A 22,750-nucleotide genomic window follows, 5' to 3' on the forward strand; every position below is an offset into this window, starting at 1 on the left:
AGCCAGCTCCCTGTGCAGATCTGCTCCCACAGACCCGCCTCCCTCCCCCGCCTTGCTGCTTCCTACAGAGGTGGGGGAGAGGGCAGGCAGAAGCCAGTGCTGGGGGGAGCTGGCTTAAAAACCACTCCCCCCAGCACCAGCTCCGCTGTCTGCTGCCCCACCCCTGCTGCTGCCCCTGTCAGAAGCGGCAGGGCAGGAGAGGCTGTCCCTGTCCGAGGGGGATCTGAGCTCCCTGTGGACGGAGGCTGCTCCGCATCCCATGGAACAGCCTCTGTCTGCGGCGAGCCTGCTTCGCGGAGGCAGCCCCTGTCGGAGCGGGGTCCGAGCTCTCCGCGGACGGAGGCTGCTCTGCATCCCACAGAGCGGCTTCTCTCTGTGGGGCGCTCAGACCCCTCATGAATGAACTGGGGCTGCTGCCATCCTGTGCCACTGCCTCTGGTTATAAACCAGCTCCCCTTGTGGACCGGCTCCCGCCTGGCTCCCTGCGCCGCTGCCTCTGGTTATAAACCGGCTCCCCTCGTGGACCGGCTCCCGCCTGGCTCCCCACGCCGCTGCCTCTGGTTATAAACCGGCTCCCCCTGTGGACCGGCTCCCGCCCGGCTCCCTGCGCTGCTGCCTCTGGTTATAAACCGGCTCCCCTCGCGGACCGGCTCCCGCCTGGCTCCCTGTGCCGCTGCCTCTGGTTATAAACCGGCTCCCCTTGCGGACCAGCTCCCGCCTGGCTCCCCGTGCCGCTGCCTCTGGTTATAAACCGGCTCCCCTCGTGGACCGGCTCCTGCCTGGCTCCCTGTGCCGCTGCCTCTGGTTATAAACCGGCTCCCCTCGTGGACCGGCTCCTGCCTGGCTCCCCGTGCCGCTGCCTCTGGTTATAAACCGGCTCCCCTCGTGGACCGGCTCCCGCCCGGCTCCCTGCGCTGCTGCCTCTGGTTATAAACCGGCTCCCCTTGCGGACCAGCTCCCGCCTGGCTCCCCGTGCCGCTGCCTCTGGTTATAAACCGGCTCCCCCTGTGGACCGGCTCCTGTCTGGCTCCCTGCGCCGCTGCCTCTGGTTATAAACCGGCTCCCCCTGTGGACTGGCTGAATATGTGGGGGCTGATAGGCAGCAGTGCGGAGTGGCAGGGGGCACCCTGGGAAGGGGGTTGGGAGCGCACTGGCTGCCGGCCCCGCCCCTGGGGACTATTGAATAGTCGTGTGACCACTACGTTTTCATGCAGTTAACGACTCGTCTGTTACACACCATCTAAGATCCCCAGATGGCGCTGGGCTGTCCGAGGTGCCTTTTCTCGGGGTGCTACCCGGGGCACTGCAAGCCGGCGCTCTTACGACTCCTCCGCAGCCGGCTGAGTTGCCGAACTTCCCTCCTCTTTCTCTGCAGGTTGTCTACTTCCAGAGCGCGCTGGATAAACTCAATGAAGCTATCAAGCTGGCCAAGGTGAGCCGCTGTCTCCCCACGTACTGGCTGCCCGTGATTGGCCATCGGGGCAGGTTGGGGCCTAACCGGCCAGCAGGGCGTTGGTGCGAGTCAAACGTTTGCTTTCCCGTGGCTGCGGGGGGGTACAGCTACTGAGAGCGCTTGCAGTGAGCCCCCCACCCGCACTTGGCCACGGGGTCCTGGGGACGGTACCAGTCAGGGCCGCGAATGGGACATCTGCCCTGAGCGCCGACTCCGGTGGCCGGGCTGGCGGCCTTTGAGCTGGGGCACCGCGCTGGTCTGCCGCTCTCCGGGGAACGCCCCGCGCGAGGTCTGGGGGGAGCCCCGCTGCTGGGGCTGGGAGCCAGGGGCGGTTGTGCACTGCTGGGGAGGGGCTAGCGGGCCCCCTCCATGTCTCGGCCCAAGTGGGCGGCATAGGGGAGCATTCGGGGTGGGGTTGTCCGATCGACGTGACCTAAACCCTGCTTTACTGTCGGCCAGGGTTTGCCGCGGCTCTGCCGCTGGACAGCTCCGCTCCTGCCTTTCGGGGGGGGGGGGGGGGGGGGGGGGGGGGGGGGGGGGGGGGGGGGGGGGGGGGTCTGTGTCCATTTCCCCCCCCGGCGCCATCCAGGGGCTACGAATGCCAGCACCTGAGACTGGTGCCTCCTGGCTTCTGGGTCCGACGGGGCTTTGCGCTGTGGCCCTGGGACTGGTTCAAGCCAGTTCTGCATCTTAGCCAAGTGCCCTCTCCTTGCTGGCGCGTTGGCTGGGGCCGGGGGGTGGTTACTGACACCCCCCAGGGCAGAGCAGGGACTTGCTAGCCGAGTGCAGCCTGGGCTGGGGCGGGGAAGCTCTGGGTTTCTGCTGGAGGCTGCGTCTGCCCCTCGCTCGCTGGAGTGCTGGGCCCAGGCATGTTCCTCGGCCTGGGGCCAGGGAGGGGAAGTCTTGTCGCTGGTGCAAAGCCATGAACTTGCGCTCGGCGCCCGCCGGTGGGTTCCATCCCTGGGCGCAGATGCAGGCGGCGTTGAGCTCGCGGCACTGGCCCGCCTCCCAAGGCGGGATTCGACCCCCCGTCCCACGGACTGCAGAGCCGGGAGTCACCTCGCCTTCATGGCGATCGCGCTGCCGCTTGGGCTCCGCTCTCGGGCCCCAGCCCCACGGGCCCCCAGGCGTAGGCCAGGAGCCCGGTCACCCCCTTGGCACAGGGCGCTTGTGGCTGAGGCGTTTGGCACCTGCCCTCCCTGCCTGTGTGCGCGTTGTGACGAACAGGCCGGCCTGTGGTGCAGGACCCCAATGGCCCCAGGCCGGGTGCCTGCTGGGGCCACAGGCAGCTCAGGGCTGTTCGCTGAGCTAGGCCTCTCCGCTGGCTGATCACGCGGGGCAGGGAGGGTCGCCAGGCTGCAGCTGCCGTCAGCTCCCAGCCCAGATTGTGGCCGTTGCAGCCGGCCGGGCTGTCCCGGGCGCTGTGGCCGTCGCGGCTGTCCCGGGCGCTGTGGCCGGCCGGGCTGCCAACTCGCGTCTCCCCCCTCTTGCAGGGCCAGCCAGAAACGGTGCAGGAAGCCCTGCGCTTCACCCTGGACGTGATCGGGGGCAAGTGAGTGCAGCCGGCGTGGCTTCTGGGGCTTGGGGCTCTCTGGGCCAGGCCTCCGCGGAGTCTCTCTCCCTCTCTGCTTGCCGGGGGATCCTGGCACGGGGCTCTTCTCGGGACCCAGGCCACATGCCCAGTGGTGCTGGCGAGGGCAGCTCTGTTCAGGGCAGGGTCCCGCGCGCTCGGGCTCGGCCGCGGGGCCTTTGTTACCCGCTCAAACGTCTCTCTCCCTTCCACACTGTAGGGCCGCCTGCCTTTCCCCAGTTCCTAGGGCTCAAGGTGCAGCCCTGTGAATTTACACCCACCCTTGCCCAATTCCTAGGGCTCAGGGCACATTTTCCTGTGGGTTTTGCAGGATCTTTAGCCACTGAAAGCACCTCACACAGTAATATCCTTATACTGTATTTATTGACCATTCCCAAACAAGCAGAATGCACGTGCTAAGCACAGGGTCATGCTCACCAATCCTGATAAAGGCTGGCAGACTTCCCCTGTTGGCCAGGCAATATCAGTCTCTGGTCTTAGGCTGTGTCTCCGAGGTGAGTTCTTCTTTTCCAGGTCTTCCCCCCTCCTCCTGGTCCTCTTCCAGCCTTTTCTGCCTTCTGTTACTTCTGAAGATCTTCTCCTTGAACCTCAGTTTATCTAATGAAACCTGAGTCTTGCTTAGCTAGACTGTAACCAATTATTTTAGTTTAATTTTACTAGCCAATCATAACAGAATGACCTAACCAATCGTACCCCACCATCTTAATTGATTTACACCTAGCAAAATTAATTATCCAGCAGACAGGAACAGTTACGAACCAGACAGAGATCACCCCGTCAAACAATAGAAAAGTGTAGTGCCAATGCTCGTAGAATGAGGATTCCACAACATTCTCGATGGAGAAGCAGTTTCTGGCCAGACAGAATGGGGTGACTTCAGTTTTCTTTCCCCATCTTGAGATCTGTTTCTTTATCTGGTGACAGTGGGGGGCTGTCAGGGCAAAGTCCCCTCCTCCCAGCCTGGGGTGACACTGTGTAATACAGTTTAGATGGAACTGTGAGGATGTGGCTCCAGGCCTTACAGGAACGGCTGCTGCTCGTCAGCCTGGCTGCAGAAGGCGGCTTTGGCCTTCCCACGTGGCTGCAGAAAAGCCGTATTGTTACACCCGGTGCAGCGAGGTCGCACCCATCTGCCGTGTGGACTCGTTCTCTCCGGGGGCGTGGGTGGGGTCGTACCCTGCGGGAATAGACGGCACCAGTGCCTTCTGGGGGCACCAGCTGGGCAGCAAAACACCCCTCTTGCGGCGCCTCCCCCAACCCGTCCGCTCGCTCCTGGGGTCCCAGCCAGGTCCTCCAGCCCCGCCCAGCCCCCGCCCAGCCTTACCATCGGCTTGTTGGCAGGTACAATTCGGCCAAGAAGGACAACGACTTCATCTACCACGAAGCTGTCCCGGCGCTGGACACCCTGCCGTCCGTGAAAGGTGCGACAGGCCAGCGCGGAGCCCGGCGGGGGGGCTCACTGAGCAGGGCACGGCTGCTCTGAAAGGGGGGCCCTTGGCACGTGGCACCGGTCCCCTGCTCGCGGGCAGCGCCGGGAGCGTCCTGGCCCCGCGGAGGCCGCTCGCGCCGGGAGCATCCTGCTCATGCAGCTGGGGGCTGCTCTGATCCGCATGTGGTGGCAGGCGCAGCCCCCCGAGCCGGGCCTGAAGGGAAAGGCCAGGCCCGTGGCTGGGGGCTGCCGGCGTCAGGCGGGTCTCTTCTGTCCCAGGCGCCACCCTGGTGAAGGCCCTTCCCGTCAACCCCACCGACCCGGCTGTCACGGGCCCGGATATCTTTGCCAAGCTGGTGCCAATGGCCGCGCACGAGGCCTCCTCGCTGTACAGGTGAGCGAAGGGGCGCGAGAGCCCCGTGGGCAGCCCGGACGCCTGCGCTCGGTGACGGGAGGGTGCGGCGCCGGGGCCAGCGATCCCCCCAGAAACGGAGCCGTCTCCCCGGTGGGCGAATGGGAACTGCAGGAGCCGGAAGCCACTGGAGCCTCCCCCTCCCCCTCTCCCCGTCAGCCTGGGTCCCGGCAGTTCCCTCTCACTGTTCCCACCCCGAGCCGCAGGAACGTTCTGGGCACCGGCGCAGGGGGTGGGGGGAGGTGCAGCGCGTCCCCTTCCTATTGGTGCACGTGACACAATTCCCCTGGCGGGTGGGGCCAAGGGGTTGTGAGCGAGGGAGGGGGCTCTGGCTGGGGGAGGGGCTGGGGATGAAGGGTTTGGGGTCCCCAGGGGCTCAGGAGGGCTCCTGGCTGGGGCATTGGCTTTGGAGTGCCGGAGGGTGTTCAGGGACGGGGGACTTGGGCTTCCTTGGGTGGGTCCCTGCTGGGCCTGGCGAGGACGGGGCCCTTCCCTCCGGCCATGGCGGCTTGGTGCTGGGGCCAGCAGCGCAGGGCGCCCGTCCGCCGGCCCTGGCAGCTTCCTAATCCGGGGAGCGCGAGCTCCCCCTCTGCCTGAGCCCCGTGCCGGTTACTGGGGCGCCAGGGGGCTGCGCAGCTCGGGAATAGTCCCAGAGCCCCTGCCTGGCCGTACCGGGCCTGCGAGGCCCTTGTGACGTCCCCAGGCCTGGTCCTCGCCTGCCCGCCCCCTCCACAGCCCGTCCTGCGGTGGGGAGGAGAGCTGGAGTCCCTGCAGGGCAGGCTGGCGGCTGAGCCTTTTCCCACCTGTCTAGCGAGGAGAAGGCCAAGCTGCTGCGGGAAGTGATGGCGAAGATCGAGGCCAAGAACGAAATCCTGGAGTACGTGAGCACTGGCTGCGCGGGGGGGGGGGTTACTCGCAGGAGGGGGGGGTCCCAACCAGCATCTCCCCCGGCCGTCGTGGGGGCGGCAGGTCTCCGAGGGGGAGGGGCAGCCGAGTCAGTACCCACCGGACTGAGCGCGCCCCAGGGAGCGCTCCGGAAACGCCGCCCGGCCGTGGGGTGCGAGCCCCCGAGTCAGGCCCGGTTCCAGCTGGGTCAGGACGTTTTGCGTCCCCTTGGGGTTTCCTGGGACCGTGCTCCTCCCCAGAGGTGGCTGCCTTCCCTTGGGGGGCCTTTCAGCCGGGGCGGCGGGGCTGTGCCCGGAAGGGCTCAGAGGGTCCCGTTCTGTCCGCAGCCAGTTCATGGACTCCATGCAGCTGGACCCCGAGAAGGTGGACAACCTGGACATGTACAGCCACATCCCCCCGGTGCTGATGGAGAAATGCGCCGCGCTCAGCGTGCGGCCCGACACGGTGAAGAGCCTGGTGCAGTCCATGCAGGGTAGGCTCTGCCGGGGCCCGTGTTCGGGAGGGTCCCGGCGGGAGGAAGGGCCAGTGAGTCGTGGCAGGGGTCTCCCGGGGGCTGGGAATCGGGCCGGCTTGCTCTCCAGGCGGTCTGGGGCCTCTCCCGGCCCCCAGGTCCTAACGCCTCCGGCCCTGCCCCCAGTGCTGTCGGGCGTCTTCACGGACGTGGAGGCCTCTCTGAAGGAGATCCGGGCCCTGCTGGACGCCGACGAGCTGCAGGAGCAGGAGCTGCGGGAGCTGCTTGGCCAGCCGAGCTCCCCGCCCGACCCGGCCCCGGGGCTGGCCGAGGTGAGCAGGGAGTGGGCCAAGTACATGGAGGTGCACGAGAAGGCCAGTTTCACCAACACGGAGCTGCACAAGGCCATGAACCTGCACATCAGCAACCTGCGGCTGCTCAGCGGGCCCCTGGAGCAGGTGCGGGAGGCCCTGCCCGCGCCCGCCCTGACCGAAGGTGAGCGACCCGCGCCCTGTGGCTCCGAGACGCGCCGAGGGGGGGGGGGCTCCCCGGGCTGATCAGCACGTGCCACGGGGCTTAGAGTGGGGGGGCCGGGCAGAGGCAGCGTTGGAGCTCGGCCCCAGGCGCGCGAGGAGCGGTGCCGGCCGACCGACATGTCTCCAGCCAACGTCGCACCCTGGCTCCGGCTGAGTCCCGTCTCGCTGCGTCGCCGGCTGCAGCTGGAGGCTGCTCTGGGGGGCCGGAGCAAGGGGCAGGCGGGGCGGGCGGCCTGTCCACATGGAGAGGCTTCCCCGCGGCCCGCCTGGTGCTGAGGCATTCCCTGCCCCCCGCAGACGACAGGCAGGTGCTGCAGACCCTGAAGCGCGTCCTGTGCAAGGTGCAGGAGATGAAGGACCAGCGGCTGTCCCTGGAGCAGCAGCTCCGCGAGATGATCCAGAAGGACGACATCACCACCTCCCTGGTGACGGCCGACCGCTCCGAGATGAAGGTGAGGCCCGGGGCTCCCTGCCCCCGCCCGCTGGCCCCATATCGCCCCCCCGCGGCGCCCTGCTCTGGGCTGGAGGCGGGGGCTGTGGCCTCTTCTCCCCCCCCCCCCAGCGGGGGCCCTGGCTGGGGGTCCCGGCCGAGCCCCCGGCCTGTGTGGCAGCCAACCCAGCGCTCCTCTCCTCTCCGCTCCGCTCCGCTCCTCTCGCCCGGCAGAAGCTCTTTGAGGAGCAGCTGAAGAAGTACGACCAGCTCAAGGTGTATCTGGAGCAGAACCTGGCCGCCCAGGAGAACGTGCTGAAGGCCCTGACGGACGCCAACGTGAAGTACGCGGCGGTGCGCAAGGTCCTGGCCGAGGTGGAGCACAAGTGAGTGCGGCGCCCCCCCCCCCCGGCATCTCTCCTCTGCCGAGGCCGAGTCCCGGAGGGGCCTGAGGATCCTACCGGCTCCACGAGCCCGTGGGCCCCCCTTTCACAAGAGCCACGTCCCAGCTGGGACCAGGGGCTGCTTCGGACAGAGCCCGGGTGCTCACGAAAGCTGCCCCCCCCATGCCTAGCAGGCCCTAGTGTTGGCGCTAGTCGGCCTGGAGACGGGGTTTGACGGCCACGCGGGGGCAGAGGAAGCCCTGGGCCCAGGAACGCCCCAGGAGGGGGGGCTGTGGTGTGCCCAGACCCCTGGGGGCGCCGAGCGGCCAGCGAGCCCCCCCCACTGCACGCCTTGCCCCTTTCCAGGTGGAACAGCACGCTGCAGACGCTGGTGGCCTCCTACGAAGCCTACGAAGACCTGATGAAGAAGTCCCAGGAGGGGAAGGATTTCTACGCGGATCTGGAGGGCAAAACCGCCAGGCTGCTGGAGAAGGCCCGAGCGGCCTGCCAGGAGTCCCAGGCCAGCAGACAGCAGGTCCTGGAAAGGTGGGTCAGCGCCCCCGGCGCCCGCCCGCCACTGCTGCTGTCTTCCGGGCCGGTCTCCGGGCGGTTTGGGGGGCCGAGGGGGGGCCCGTTGGGGAGTGTTAGAGGCTCCCCAGGGGCCGTAGCGGGCCCAGCACATCCCATAACGGCGACTGTGCCGGGGGCAGGGTTGGGGGGAAGTGACGGGCGCCCCCCGCAGGCGCAGCTGTCTGAGCACGGAGCCCTGCCCGGCGGCGGTGGAGGTGGGCCCGGGACCGGGCGGAGGGCGTGAGCCAGAGGCCACCCTGTGCCTGCTCTTGCTTTGGCAGAGAACTGAAGAAGAAGCCGCCTCCCAGGCCCACGGCTCCCAAGCCGGCCCTGCAGAAGCCGGCCTCGGAGCGGGACCTGGAGCCCGGCGCCGGCCCGGAGGGGGCCGACCTGCCGTCGCTGGGCTGCCTCTCCCTGGCCGACCTGCCCCAAGAGCTGCGGAGCTTGGCCCCCGACGTGCTGGCCGCGCACCTCGCCCGCCTGCCCGCGGACGCCTTGTCCGCCCTGTCGGTCGACCCAGCCCGCGGCGGCGGCAGCGGCGGCGGCGGCATGAGGCCCCCAGGCCCGGAGGCGTTCCCGGCCGCCGGCCGGCCAGCCAGTGCCCCCTTACAGCCGCCGCTGGCAGCCCCGCCCGGCCTGCCCTTTAGCCCTGCGGCGCCTCTGGCCGGGCTCTACTTCCCACACGGGGCCCCCGCCGGCCCCTTCCCCCCGCACACCTACAGCGGGGCCCCCGCGCTGCCGCCCCTGGGGCCCTCGCCCAGCCCCCCCCTGTACCCGGCCAGAGGCCCCGGGCACCCCGGCCCCACCTCGGCCTCCACTCAGCCCGGCTACGCAGGGCCCCAGCTGCCGCCCCAGCGGGCCTCCCCCCAGCACGTGCCCAGTGCCGCCTACAGGGTGGGGCAGCCGGTCTGCGGGGCCCTGCCGGTCGGGCCTCCCGCCCTGGGCCTGCCCCAGCCCCCCCGCTTCGGCGATGGCTCCCTGCCCCCCCTTGGGGTCCGCCCGGCCACCACCACCGTGGACAGCGTCCAGGCCCCCATCTCCAGCTACGCGGCCCCCCCGCAGCTCGCGGCCCAGCCGCCTGGCCTCCCTCCTCAGGGCGGCTTCCTCGGCTCGCCCGCCCGCTTCCCCTATGCCCAAGGCGGCAGCCAGCCCTTCGCCCCACAGCCCCAGGCCCCCTTCGCCCCGCAGCCGTACCCGTCGCTGCCCCGCTACCCGCCGCAGGCCCAGTTCCCAGCCCCGTTCCCCGGCCAGCACTCGGGGCTGGCCCACGTGCCCGGCCACGCGCCGATCCACGCCCCGCTGGGGACGCAGCTCTACCCGCTGCCTGTCCAGGACACGGCCCGGCCCGGCCTGCCCCCTCACTCCTTCCCGCTGGCCCAGAGCCTCCCCGCCGCCCGGCAGCTCCACCCTCACCCCTCGCTGCCCGGCATGCAGCCCCTGCCAGCCGGCTCCTCCGCCCTGCCCTTCGGCCCTGCCCCTCCCGCTCAGCACCCCGGGCCTGCCCCTGCCATGCCGCTGCCCGGGCCCCCGCCCGCCCCTTCCAGCCAGCCCGCCCCCTCGCCCAGTCCTGCGCTGAGCCAGCGTCCGGGCGGCGGTATGGGCCCGGGTCCGGCCATCCCCTCCCCGGCCCCATCCCCCCAGCCAGCCCTGCCCATCCTGCCTCCCTCGGTGCCCGGCGCCCCTGCCCTGCCGCAGCGCCCGCCCCCCTCGCTCACCCCCGGCGCGGCCCCCGCCGAGGTGCAGTTCCACCGGCAGAGCGCCTCCCCCGACGACCTCCTGTCCTCCAGCCCCGAGAGCCAGCACGGGGGCTCCAAGGCGGCCGTGAGCCAGCCGCTGCTGCAGCCCACCAAGGCGGACGGCAAGGAGGGGCAGAAGCCCAAGGCCGTGCAGCTGATCGAGAAGGACCCGTACGAGAAGCCCGAGCACCTCCGCCGGCTGCTGGCCGAGCTGGAGGGCTTCCGGGGCCTGGTGGCCCACCTGGAGCGGCCCGTCCCCGGGGGCGTGAGCGCGCTGGACGGCGTCTGGAAGGAGCTGCAGGACGCCCAGGAGAGGGACGCCCGGCAGCGCTCCATCGCCATCGCCCGCTGCTACTCCATGAAGAACCGGCACCAGGACGTCATGCCCTACGACAAGAACCGCGTGGTGCTGCACTCGGGCAAGGACGACTACATCAACGCCAGCCGGGTGGAGGACCTGTCGTCCTACTGCCCCGCCCTCATCGCCACGCAGGCCCCGCTGCCCGGCACCGCCGCCGACTTCTGGCTCATGATCTACGAGCAGAAGGTCTCCCTGGTCGTCATGCTGGTCTCGGAGCAGGAGCTGGAGAAGGTAGCAGGGCCCCCGCCGAGCCGCTGGCAGGGCTGGGCCGGGGGGCTGGGGAGCCGAGCCCTTGGGCCGTGCCGCGTGGCCTGGAAGGTGCCGGCCGGCTCTCGGCCAGCAAGCAGCTCGGTGCCGTTCTTTGGTGCCTCCTGAGCCGGGGCGGGGCGGCCCTGCTGTGCGTTGGGCTGGGCGTGGCTCGGCCTCTGGCATTGGATGGGGGGGGAGGGTGGGGCCAAGCTGGTTGGGGGCCCTGTGCCCCAGGCCTTGGAGGTGGGCTGGGCTGGGGGAGGGGTCAGGCTGGGGGAGGGGGCCCTGGTGCGCTGGGTGGGGGGAGGGGCCCTGGTGCTCCAGGTGAGTGGAGGGGCGGGGCCTTGGTGCCCTGGAGCAGGGGGAGGGGCGTGTTCCTGGTGCTCGAGGGGCGGGGCGGGGCCCTGGTGCTCCGGGGTGGGGCCTTGGTGCTCCGTGCCGGGGGAGGGGTGGGTTCCTGGTGCTCGAGGGGAGGGGCGGGGCCCCGGTGCTTGAGGGGAGGGGCGGGGCAGCAGGGCTCTGGCCTTGCCCGGGCGCTGACCGGCCCCTTGCCCGCAGCAGAAGGTGGCGCGCTACTTCCCGGCCGAGCGGGGCCAGCCCCTGGTGCAAGGCCCCATCACCCTGCTGCTCACCGGGCAGAGGGCGGCCCCGACGCACGTCGAGCGCATGATCACCCTGCAATTCCGCGACCAGAGCCTGAAGCGAACCCTCGTCCACCTGCAGTTCACCTCCTGGCCCGAGCTGTACGTGCCCATGGCCCCGGGGCTGCCCGGGGGGAGGCGGGAGGAAGCGGGGACCCCCCAGCGCGCCCAGCCCCCGAGCTGTACGTGCCCATGGCCCCGGGGCTGCCCGGGGGAGGCGGGAGGAAGCGGGGACCCCCCGGCGCGCCCAGCCCCGAGCTGTACGTGCCCATGGCCCCGGGGCTGCCCGGGGGGAGGCGGGAGGAAGCGGGGACCCCCCCGGCGCGCCCAGCCCCGAGCTGTACGTGCCCATGGCCCCGGGGCTGCCCGGGGGGAGGCGGGAGGAAGCGGGGACCCCCCCCCGGCGCGCCCAGCCCCGAGCTGTACGTGCCCATGGCCCCGGGGCTGCCCGGGGGGAGGCGGGAGGAAGCGGGGACCCCCCGGCGCGCCCAGCCCCCGAGCTGTACGTGCCCATGGCCCCGGGGTCGCCCGGGGGGAGGCGGGAGGAAGCGGGGACCCCCCCGGCGCGCCCACCCCCGAGCTGTACGTGCCCATGGCCCCGGGGTCGCCCGGGGGGAGGTGGGAGGAAGCGGGGACCCCCCGGCGCGCCCAGCCCCCGAGCTGTACGTGCCCATGGCCCCGGGGCTGCCCGGGGGAGGCGGGAGGAAGCGGGGACCCCCCGGCACGCCCAGCCCCCGAGCTGTACGTGCCCATGGCCCTGGGGCTGCCCGGGGGGAGGCGGGAGGAAGCGGGGACCCCCCGGCACGCCCAGCCCCCGAGCTGTACGTGCCCATGGCCCCAGGGCTGCCCGGGGGGAGGCGGGAGGAAGCGGGGACCCCCCCGGCGCGCCCAGCCCCGAGCTGTACGTGCCCGGGGCTGCCCGGGGGGAGGCGGGAGGAAGCGGGGACCCCCCGGCACGCCCAGCCCCCGAGCTGTACGTGCCCATGGCCCCGGGGCTGCCCGGGGGGAGGTGGGAGGAAGCGGGGGCCCCCCGGCGCGCCCAGCCCCGAGCTGTACGTGCCCGGGGCTGCCCGGGGGGAGGCGGGAGGAAGCGGGGACCCCCCGGCACGCCCAGCCCCCGAGCTGTACGTGCCCATGGCCCCGGGGCTGCCCGGGGGAGGCGGGAGGAAGCGGGGACCCCCCCGGCGCGCCCAGCCCCCGAGCTGTACGTGCCCATGGCCCCGGGGCTGCCCGGGGGGAGGCGGGAGGAAGCGGGGACCCCCCCGGCGCGCCCAGCCCCGAGCTGTACGTGCCCGGGGCTGCCCGGGGGGAGGCGGGAGGAAGCGGGGACCCCCCGGCACGCCCAGCCCCCGAGCTGTACGTGCCCATGGCCCCGGGGCTGCCCGGGGGGAGGTGGGAGGAAGCGGGGGCCCCCCGGCGCGCCCAGCCCCGAGCTGTACGTGCCCGGGGCTGCCCGGGGGGAGGCGGGAGGAAGCGGGGACCCCCCGGCACGCCCAGCCCCCGAGCTGTACGTGCCCATGGCCCCGGGGCTGCCCGGGGGGGGGCGGGAGGAAGCGGGGACCCCCCGGCGCGCCCAGCCCCCGAGCTGTACGTGCCCATGGCCCCGGGGCTGCCCGGGGGGAGGCGGGAGGAAGCGGGGACCCCCCCGGCGCGCCCAGCCCCCGAGCTGTACGTGCCCATGGCCCCGGGGCTGCCCGGGGGGAGGCGGGAGGAAGCGGGGACCCCCCCGGCGCGCCCAGCCCCCGAGCTGTACGTGCCCATGGCCCCGGGGCTGCCCGGGGGGAGGCGGGAGGAAGCGGGGACCCCCCCGGCGCGCCCAGCCCCGAGCTGTACGTGCCCATGGCCCCGGGGTCGCCCGGGGGGAGGCGGGAGGAATCGGGGACCCCCCGGCGCGCCCAGCCCCGAGCTGTACGTGCCCATGGCCCCGGGGCTGCCCGGGGGGAGGCGGGAGGAAACGGGGACCCCCCCGGCGCGCCCAGCCCCGAGCTGTACGTGCCCGGGGCTGCCCGGGGGGAGGCGGGAGGAAGCGGGGACCCCCCGGCACGCCCAGCCCCCGAGCTGTACGTGCCCATGGCCCCGGGGCTGCCCGGGGGGAGGCGGGAGGAAGCGGGGACCCCCCCGGCGCGCCCAGCCCCCGAGCCGGGGTAGCCCCCTCCCCCGCTGGGCCTGCAGCCCCTGGCCAGCAGCTGCTGCTTTCCTCCCGCAGGGGCCTGCCCGACAGCAAGGGGAGCCTCCTGCGCTTCATCCAGGACGTGCACGGGCACTACCTGCACCAGCGCCCCCTGCACACGCCCATCGTGGTGCACTGCAGGTGAGGCTGCCCCGCCCGGCCGGCCGGCGCCCGGGGGAGGGACCCTGGGTGACCCCCCCCCCCCCCAGTGGGCGGACGTCTTGCCCGGTCGGAGGGGCCCAGGCCTGCAGCTGCCGGCGAGGGCCCAGTGTGGGTCGCCAGCGCCTGGTGCTGCAGCCCGGCCCCCCGTGGCACAGGACTCCAGAGCCCCCGGCCCCCTGCCCACAAGGCCGTGCTGGGTAAGGGGTGGGGGGGGGGGTCGTTTCCTAGCCCCCGTCCCGGCGCTTGTTTAAGCTGGGGAGCCCGGTGACACCCCCGGGCTCTGTGTCTTCCCGCCAGCTCGGGGGTGGGGCGCACCGGCGCCTTCTGCCTGATGTACGCGGCGATGCAGGAGGTGGAGGCAGGGAACAGCATCCCTGACCTGGCCCAGCTGGTGAAGAGGATGCGGCAGCAGCGGAAGCACATGCTCCAGGAGAAGGTGACGCGCCGGGGGGGGGGGGCAAGGCGGGCGCCCGCCGGGAGACACTTGGAATGGCCTGGGATCGGCTTGGCTCCGGCTGCCCCTGGGCCCTTCCTTTGGGCTTTGGGCTCACGGTTTCTCGCCGGCCGCGTCTCTTCCAGCTGCACCTCAAGTTCTGCTACGAAGCCGTCCTCGAGCACGCGGAGCAGGTGCTGCAGAGACACGGGGTCGCCACGCCGGCCTCCAGCAAGCCCCCCAGCAGTGCCGCCCACAAGGTGGGTACCCGCTCTGGAGAGGGCCCGGCCACACCCCTCTGGCTGGGCCCGGCAGCCGCCAGGCCGAGGTTAGGGTGCACTAGTGTCCATTAACGATAGGCACGAGCTGTTCCCGGTGAATGCGATAGTCTGCACCCGTTCCCTCCTTCCGCACCAGGGCTTTCAGAGCAGCCTGGCTGGGTCCAGGACCTACCCTTGCTCCAGCTCTGCATGGAAGTGCATGGGGGCCAGGCAGCCCGGCTCAGGCTGGGGCCGGGAGCTCAGTCGGGGGCTGCTGCTGCTGTATCAGAGGCAGCAGCGCAGGGCAACAGGCAGCGGGTCCGCCAGGGGAGCTGGTGTTTAAAGTGGCTCCCCTTGTGGACCAGCTCCCACCTGGCACCCCATGCTGCTGTCTCTGATGCGGAGAGGCAGGGGGCTCCCTGGGAGTGGGGCTGGGGCGCACTGGCCGCCAGCCCCACCCCGGACTATGGGACAGTCGAGTAACGGCCAAGAGTTCGTGATCTTGACTATTCAGTTGGCCGATATTAACATCCCCAGCCCAGGGCCCCTGCTGGGCTGTGGTGCCAGCCCTGCCCCCTGGAGCGGGGCAGCGGGGGGGGGGCTGTCAGCGGGAAGGGCTGCGCAGACTCTCCTGCGTCTCTTCCAGCCGCACCTGCATCAGGACCCCCAGGACCTGGTGCTGGGAGGGGACATGCCCATCAGCTCCATCCAGGCCACCATCGCCAAGCTGAGCATCAGGCCCACGGCCGGCAGCACGGAGCTCCCCCCCGCCTGGCAGCTGCCCGAGCCGGCTGCAGCGCCTGACGCCGTGAGCCCGGGGCTGGTTCCTGCAGTGCCCGCCAGCCTCGCCCAGCCCAGCCCGCCGGAGCCCGGGTGCCCTGTGAGCACAGAGCTGCCCCCAGCCCAGCCCGCCCCCACCATGCCTGTGCCACCTGCCGAAGCGGAGAGCAGCAACCACGTGGAGGAGCCCCCGAGCCGGGAGCCTTCAGCCCCGAGCGTGGCTCCTTCCTCTTCCTCGCTGGAGCTCCTGGCATCGCTCACGCCCGAGGCCTTCTCCTTGGACAGCTCCCTGCGGGGCAAGCAGCGGATGAACAAGCAGAGCTTTCTGCAGCCCCCCAACGGCGAGGGGCTGCGGGGGCCCCGCCCCAGCGACGACCCCCTCAGCATGCTGGACCCACTGTGGACACTCAATAAAACCTGAGCTGGTGGGCAGTGGGGGCAGGGCCCCATGTAGGCCCCCCCCCCCCGCTGTCACCGCAAGGCCAGGGGAGCCCAGGTGCTGCCTGGCGGGATGGCTGGGAAGGTGTGGGGCCGGGCTGGGAGCGGCACACAGCACTACAGGCCTTGGAGCCTCCCTGTGCTGCGCCCGCAGCTGGGCCCGGGTCCTGTGCCAGCACCTGCAGGGAGCATGTGGGGCCACTGGCTGAGCGCCACCCGCTGGAGCTGCCGGAGCGGGAGGGGGGCAGGTGCGTGTCCTGGCTGTAACCAGGCCTGGCCCATGGGCTGAGGGCCAGAGGCAGCTGCAGGGCTCTGGTGCAGGGGCGGAGCTGAGTTGCTTCTGCCCTGGGCTCAGTCCCGGCCCTGGCGCCTGCCCATGGACCTAAAGCCTTAATGCCCTGTCTGGCACTTCACTACTGGGGCCTGGACTCCCAGCTGGCCCTCAGCCCCCTGCTCCTGCAGCACCCCTGGGCCTGCAGCCCTCCCCAGGGGGCTGAGCGGAGCAACGCTCACCTGCCCGGGGCCTGTCTGCTGCTGTGGTCACAGGTGAGAAGGGGCAGAGGGTCGGTATAGCCAAGGGGCAGGCAACCTGCTGGCTGCCATGCACCCCTAGCCCTGGGCAACCCTGCTGGGCACCACCCCCAGGCCCGAGGGCCCCCCGGGTGTGGGGGCAGGGCGCTGCTGGGCCAGGCCATGGGTGAGGGATGGTTGTGCATGATGGTAAATCCGTGATGGGTTGATTATCAGCCTGGCCCTGAGCTCTACCCATGGTCGTCTGGCACCCCCAGCCCTGGGTGTGGAAACCCTCCGGGTCTGCCCCCTGCAGCCGCTTTATGGAGCCAGCTGCTGGGGTGCAGGGGCAATGGAACTTGGATTAGCTGGGATATCGCCCCCTCTCCCCCCCCGGGGCTGTACCACAGGGAGAAGGGGCCACGGTGCGCAGCCCTGGAGCTCTCGCTGGGCCCCGATCCAGGGCTGGAGGCACCCGCTGGCAGCCGGTTCCTCTGCTTTTGTACAAATGTCCCATTGTCTGTCTGGGTCCTGATTTGACTCTAACGCGAATGGACTTTTTCAGCTCTTTGCTACTCCAATAAATGGACAGTTTGCTCTGGAGCCGCAGGGGCTGGTGTTGACCTGCTGGGGTGAGGGCGATCCTGTGCCACAGCTGTGGAAATGAACCCTCCCCCCCCTTCCTGTTGGGCGTGGGGTGGAGGGGATTTCCAAATCGAGGGCCTGGAGCCTGTCCCCCCCACATTCCTAGGGGTGCCCTGTGGGGGGGGGAAGGGCCCTTGGCTGTGCAGTCCAGGGTTGGTCTTTGGCGTCCCAGGGGCTTTTCCCCTCTCGCTCGCAGGCAGTGGAGGCTCTTGGCCTCTGGCCAGCGCGGCAGGGACCAGGTCACTCGTGGCGCCCGGGCCAGCGCACCCCATGGCAGTTTCTGGCAGGGGGGCCCTAGAGGCTGTGGGGCCTGGTGCTGACAAGGGCTCCAAGGAGCTGCCTGGGTGCCCAAATCGCAGCCGGCCGTCGCTGCCAGGTGGGCACAGGCCCCCCCCCCCAAGCGCTGTCACACGGGCGTGCCCAGACAGTTGCTGTGGGCAGGGCTAGTTCTGCCCAGGGCACAGCACTAACAGGCAGGGATGCCTCAGCCACTCGGTCGGCCCACACCGGGCCTGCTACCGGCTGGCGCATCCTTCTGCCCCCCCACTTGCAGCTGCAGAAGCAGCCAGAGAGGTGCTGTCAAGGGCAACCACACTGGTGTAGAGCAGGTGACACTGGAGAGCCTGGGCCTACTGCTGCCAGCAGGCCACACAATCCTCGGGGTAGGCACAATCCTACTCAGAAGTTGGGGGGGGGGGGGGTTTAAACCAAGCATCAAAGGGTTAAACTAACACGCCGGGCAGCACTTGCTGCTGTGAAGGCCACGGTGGTAGGTGGAGCCCTGCACCCCAGCCAGCCCAGCAGCAGGGCTGCGCGCCCCCCCCCCCTCGGTGCTGCCTGCCAGTGTGTCTCCAGCAGCAGCACTGGAGTGGCGCAAGGTGCCCTGGGCGAGTCAGCGGGGAGGGGCCTGCCAGGCGTGGAGCTGCAGGAGAGCGGTGCCCATGCTGCCCAGCCAGTGCCCCATGGCCCCCTCGCCGTTGGGTGATGCTGGCGGGGGCGGGGAGCAGGCGGAGGCCTGGGTTTGGTTAGTTTGGTTTAATGCGGCTGTACAGGTTATAAAACACAGTCTGGTACAAAACAGCTTCCACTGTACAGTCCAAAGCGTACAGAGGGCTAAGGCCACCCGCGGCGGAGCAGGACTCCTGGGCTGGGGGCTGGGCCCTCCGCGGGCCTGCCCCAGGCCCAGTGGGCAGGCCGGTATTTCTCAGCAGCGCCTGGCTCGTATGCACAGCTGGGAGCCCAGCAAGTCCTGGCCCGGGGCTGGGCCACGGTGCGTCACGCTAGGCACAATCACAGCACAGCTGGGTGGTTTACACACGGATTGAACTAAACCCTTGGGGGCGTCCCCGCCCCCTTAGCGACCGGCCTCACGGGACTAGCAAGAGCCAGGCGCCCCCAGCTTCCCGCTGTGCAAGGTGGTCCTGTGCCATGGCCTGGCTTGCCCCAGCCCACACTAGACTGGAGCCAGCCCGGTGCCCCTCTGCCGCCCCTTCCCTGCACTCAGCACAGCGGTGTGGGCCAGAGCTGGCGCTGCCCCTGGCTGTGTGCCCGGCAGGCTCCAAGGCGGAGCAAAGGCTGTTCCTGCTGCAGGAGAGGCCCTCAGCTTGGGCAAGACTCACGTCCCTTCCTCCATGATGGGCCAGGCCCGAGAGTTGGGCTCCCTGTGGCCCCGCGACCCGTCTTCCCAGAGCAGCACTGGAAAACTCCACTTGGACCCACAGCCCGGGCCAGCCTGCAGGCCGCCCATGCGCCAGGAAATCGCTCCTGCTGGGCCCCAGTCAGGGGGTGATGGTGTAACTTGCCCCCCTCCAGGAATGGACAGAGATGGGGGGGGGGGGCGCTCAGAGGGCCGTCATTGTGCCATTGGCCAGGGCGTTCAGCAGTCCTGCTTGGCCGGGCCAGTGCCAGGGCCAGGGCCACAGGGCTTTTGCGGCGGTAGGGGCAGGGCTGCCTCCGGCTCCCTCCCGCTAATAAATAAGTATATACACAGTAGCAATAAATAGGGCAGGCTCGGCCCCCCCGCTCAGTACAGCGCCCGGTGCAAACCTGGGGGTGGGGCCTGGCCAGCTTCCCCCGTCCCCCCAGTGCCCCTCCCCTTGCTGTGGCCACCCGCTCGAGCTAGGGCAGCCCGTGAATTAACGACACCCGAGCGCCTACGCAGGGCGGGCAGCTGCCAGGCCTGAGCCGCTGGGCATTGAATCCAGCCGTGCCAGATGGGCGTGCAGCCCCAGAGCCTCATTCACTGCAGGGACGGAGCCACTGGCCATGGGGGGTAGGGGGGGGTTATTTGATCCAAGGCTCCCAGGGAGGGGGGGACACTAATGGACCCAGCTCCCAGTGGGGCAGCTCCGGTTCTGCCCTTGGGGGAACAGGCCTGGCCCCCAGAGAAGCCCCCCGCCCCTGGCCTCGTGGTAACTGCTGGTGCAGGCCCCTCTCTGCCCCCTGGAGGTGCTGTGGCTACTCTTACAGGGGGCAGGATTTCCCTGCTTCACCCCAGGGGAGCCCTAGACCCTGGGTTCTGCTGGAGACAGCAGCCAAGGCAGGTGCAGGACAAGCAGGGCCAGTGCCCCAAGCTGCAGGGCCAGCACTCGCTGCCCCCCAGCCCTGCACGCCCCGGCTCTTGGCTGCCTGCAGCCGCCGCAGGCAAGGAGCGGCCCAGGCCCAGGCAGCGGGGGCCGCGGGCAGCCCTGCTCACTGCTGCACTGGGGCACTGAAGATCTAGGCGCTGGCACAGCTGGAGCAAGAGGGGGGAGGCGGGAGCGGCAGGGGGGGCCGGGTAGGGGACACAGGGAGGGAGAAGCAGGCACTCATGGGGAACCCCCCCCGCCCAGGCGCTGTCCAATGAGAACGCAGCTGTGGGGCGCCCGCCCTGCCCCCCTCAGTCCAGTTTCTCCAGCACGGAGGGCACGTAGACCAGGCTGAGCTCGCTGCCGAAGTTGCAGACGATGGCGGCGTTCTCCAGCACCAGGATCTGCCGGGCTGGCTGCGACTCGTTGCTCTTCCCCAAGTAGACGGTCTGCAGCAGGTCGCCGTAGCCGATGTCCCAGAAGGAGACGCAGCCCTGGCCCCCCGTCACCAGCAGGTTATCAGAGATCACCCCCAGGCTGGCCCCGCACCCCAGCTCCTGAGCAAGGAAGAGGGAGAGCGTCAGATGGCGCCCGGCCCGCCAGGCCTCCCCAGGGCACAGCAGGCAGGGACAGGGCCGGGCCCACAGCTCCAGGACACCCCGTTGTCCCCATCACGCGTCCCCCGCAATACGCCCCCTGTCCTGGGGGGCCAACATTGCAGCAACGGGCCCCGGGAGCTGTCTGGGACGGGGGCTCCCGAACCGTTCCAAGGCCGGGCCCCTTGGCTCACCCCTGCCAGCACCCCAGGGCTCCGATGCCTACGCTGCTGTTCCTGGGGGGGGGGGGTGTTCTTCCGCCCAGTTGCCAACCCCTCATTCCAGCTCCCTTCATCCTACATTCGGCCCAGTTCTCCTCCTCCCCCAGCCAGCCCTGCACCCCCTCTTCTGTCCCACATGCGGCCCTTCTCCCCCTCTCCTGTCCCCCATCTGGCCCTCCACCCCCTCTCCCATCCCTGTACCCCAGCCCCATATCCAGTCCTGCAACCCCCACATCCAGCCCTTCTCCCCCTCTCCTGGCCCTGCACCCCCCTCCTCCTATCTACTCTTGCTCCCCTCTCCTGTCCCACATCTGGCCCTGCACCCCACCCACATGCAGCTCTGCTCCCCCTCCCCAGTACCACACCTGGTGCTGCTCCCCCTCCCGTCTCTCCTCTGGCCCTGTTCTGTCCATCCCCCAGGGTCCTTGAGTGGCAGTTTGGGGGCAGCCCGGAGCACACAGCCAGGCACCCTTGCCCCAGCAGAGGCCCAGGCTCCTCACGGGCTGGGGGGCTCATTTCAGCACTGCCCCCAGCGCAGCCCAGGTGCCCCACAGTCCATGCAAGGCCACCGCCCGCCCTGGGACAGGACCTGCTCACACGGCTCCTCCACGCCGGCCTCCCCACCACAAAGGTGCTCCCTGCAGAGCCCCAGCTGGCTAGGGAACGCTGAGCTGGGAGCACGAGCGGGTTGGCCTGGACACCCCCCATCTGGAAGAAGGGAGCCCCCAGCAATCGGAGCCCCCCAGACACATGCCCCAGGGCTCAGGGCGCCTGCCACTCCCAGCCCCCCCAGCCCGACACCTGCCTGCTGGATGGAATAGAGTTTGATCCCAGAGCTGCGGTCCCAGATGCTGATCACGTCGTCCAAGCCGCTGCTGATCACGCAGGAGGTGGTGCAGGTCAGGGAGGTGACGTCCCCGCGGTGGGCGTACATGTGACTGACCCTGCTTCCCGTCAGCACGTCCCACAGGCAGATGGCGCCGTCCTGGCCGCCGCTTGCCAGCCCCATCGTCTGCAAGAACAGGGCAAAGAGACTGAGGGGCACCCTGGTCCCTGGCCCTGCAGCGGGACGGCTCGCACGCCGGCCTGCGCGGGACAGCGGGGTTCATGCCCCGTGCTCAGAGTCCCGCCCTCCCGGGCCACGGTCGCTGTGGCCAGGCCTGTGACCGACACTGCCGGGGCGCACTGCCCCGCTGCACGTGGCCAGGCCTGTAAGCGACACTGCCGGGGCGCACTGCCCCGCTGCCCGTGGCCAGGCCTGTAAGCGACACTGCCGGGGCGCACTGCCCCGCCGCCCGTGGCCAGGCCTGTGACCGACACTGCCGGGGCGCACTGCCCCGCCGCCCGTGGCCAGGCCTGTGACCGACACTGCCGGGGCGCACTGCCCCGCCGCCCGTGGCCAGGCCTGTGACCGACACTGCCGGGGCGCACTGCCCCGCCGCCCGTGGCCAGGCCTGTGACCGACACTGCCGGGGCGCACTGCCCCGCCGCCCGTGGCCAGGCCTGTGACCGACACTGCCGGGGCGCACTGCCCCGCCGCCCGTGGCCAGGCCTGTGACCGACACTGCCGGGGCGCACTGCCCCGCCGCCCGTGGCCAGGCCTGTGACCGACACTGCCGGGGCGCACTGCCCCGCCGCCCGTGGCCAGGCCTGTGACCGACACTGCCGGGGCGCACTGCCCCGCCGCCCGTGGCCAGGCCTGTGGCCGACACTGCCGGGGCGCACTGCCCCGCCGCCCGTGGCCAGGCCTGTGCCCGACACTGCCGGGGCGCACTGCCCCGCCGCCCGTGGCCAGGCCTGTGACCGACACTGCCGGGGCGCACTGCCCCGCCGCCCGTGGCCAGGCCTGTAACCGACACTGCCGGGGCGCACTGCCCCGCCGCCCGTGGCCAGGCCTGTAACCGACACTGCCGGGGCGCACTGCCCCGCTGCCCGTGGCCAGGCCTGTGACCGACACTGCCGGGGCGCACTGCCCCGCTGCCCGTGGCCAGGCCTGTGACCGACACTGCCGGGGCGCACTGCCCCGCCGCCCGTGGCCAGGCCTGTGACCGACACTGCCGGGGCGCACTGCCCTGCTGCCCGTGGCCAGGCCTGTAACCGACACTGCCGGGGCGCACTGCCCCGCTGCCCGTGGCCAGGCCTGTAACCGACACTGCCGGGGCGCACTGCCCCGCTGCCCATGGCCGGGCCTGTAACCGGCACTGCCGGGGCGCACTGCCCCGCTGCCCGTGGCCGGGCCTGTAACCGACACTGCCGGGGCGCACTGCCCCGCTGCCCGTGGCCAGGCCTGTAACCGACACTGCCGGGGCGCACTGCCCCGCTGCCCGTGGCCAGGCCTGTAACCGACACTGCCGGGGCGCACTGCCCCGCTGCCCGTGGCCAGGCCTGTAACCGACACTGCCGGGGCGCACTGCCCCGCCGCCCGTGGCCAGGCCTGTAACTGACACTGCTGGGGCGCACTGCCCCGCCGCCCGTGGCCAGGCAGGCAGAGGGCAGCATCCCGGCCCAGCTGTGTCTGTAGGGTTGCAAAGCACACGGACTGCTGTTAAACGAAGCCGGGTTTGCACGTCACTGTGCCAGTGCCTGCCCCGCTGGGCTGCAGAGAGACTGGCCCGGTGCCCCGGCTGCACCCACCTCCTCATGCAGCAGCTCTGGGGGGGCCCGAAAGCCTGTCCCCTGGTGAAGACCAGCTCCGGCAGGGCGGGACTTCCCACAGCAGGGCAGCAAAGACCCCACTGGGCCATGCTCATCCTTGGGACTCTGCTGATGGCAGCGTCACACCCGGGCCCCCGCAGCGCAGCGCCCCCGTCACACCTGCCA

At 70.9% G+C, this 22,750-nt stretch overlaps 2 protein-coding genes across 10 annotated transcripts in view; one reads left to right on the top strand and one right to left on the bottom strand.

The window, feature by feature from the left end:
- Nucleotides 1–16,504, top strand: part of PTPN23 (protein tyrosine phosphatase non-receptor type 23) — a 41,779-nt gene extending 25,275 nt beyond the window's left edge. The window contains exons 10-25 of one of the 3 annotated variants that reach the window (XM_075923007.2): nucleotides 1,376–1,432; nucleotides 2,947–3,005; nucleotides 4,386–4,465; nucleotides 4,753–4,867; nucleotides 5,697–5,762; nucleotides 6,118–6,263; nucleotides 6,429–6,737; nucleotides 7,076–7,230; nucleotides 7,443–7,594; nucleotides 7,958–8,137; nucleotides 8,443–10,489; nucleotides 11,066–11,250; nucleotides 13,355–13,459; nucleotides 13,778–13,916; nucleotides 14,060–14,173; nucleotides 14,820–16,504. In XM_075923007.2, coding sequence (XP_075779122.2) covers nucleotides 1,376–1,432; nucleotides 2,947–3,005; nucleotides 4,386–4,465; nucleotides 4,753–4,867; nucleotides 5,697–5,762; nucleotides 6,118–6,263; nucleotides 6,429–6,737; nucleotides 7,076–7,230; nucleotides 7,443–7,594; nucleotides 7,958–8,137; nucleotides 8,443–10,489; nucleotides 11,066–11,250; nucleotides 13,355–13,459; nucleotides 13,778–13,916; nucleotides 14,060–14,173; nucleotides 14,820–15,374 — 4,464 coding nt within the window. In that variant the 3' untranslated portion in view covers nucleotides 15,375–16,504. The remainder of the gene's footprint in view (nucleotides 1–1,375; nucleotides 1,433–2,946; nucleotides 3,006–4,385; nucleotides 4,466–4,752; nucleotides 4,868–5,696; nucleotides 5,763–6,117; nucleotides 6,264–6,428; nucleotides 6,738–7,075; nucleotides 7,231–7,442; nucleotides 7,595–7,957; nucleotides 8,138–8,442; nucleotides 10,490–11,065; nucleotides 11,251–13,354; nucleotides 13,460–13,777; nucleotides 13,917–14,059; nucleotides 14,174–14,819) is intronic. The other 2 variants (XM_075923010.2, XM_075923009.2) reach the window with 2 other exon arrangements.
- A 1,062-nt stretch (nucleotides 16,505–17,566) lies between these two features.
- Nucleotides 17,567–22,750, bottom strand: part of SCAP (SREBF chaperone) — a 100,661-nt gene continuing 95,477 nt past the window's right edge. For all 7 annotated transcript variants that reach the window (XM_075923017.2, XM_075923014.2, XM_075923012.2 and 4 more), the window contains 2 exons: nucleotides 20,736–20,942; nucleotides 17,567–19,670 (listed from right to left, as the gene is read on the bottom strand). In XM_075923017.2, the coding sequence (XP_075779132.2) occupies nucleotides 19,425–19,670; nucleotides 20,736–20,942 (453 nt within the window). In that variant the 3' untranslated portion in view covers nucleotides 17,567–19,424. The remainder of the gene's footprint in view (nucleotides 19,671–20,735; nucleotides 20,943–22,750) is intronic.

Source organism: Pelodiscus sinensis, chromosome 2, assembly GCF_052426305.1.
Source record: "Pelodiscus sinensis isolate ZL-2025 chromosome 2, ASM5242630v1, whole genome shotgun sequence".
Classification (NCBI taxonomy): Eukaryota; Metazoa; Chordata; order Testudines; family Trionychidae; genus Pelodiscus; species Pelodiscus sinensis.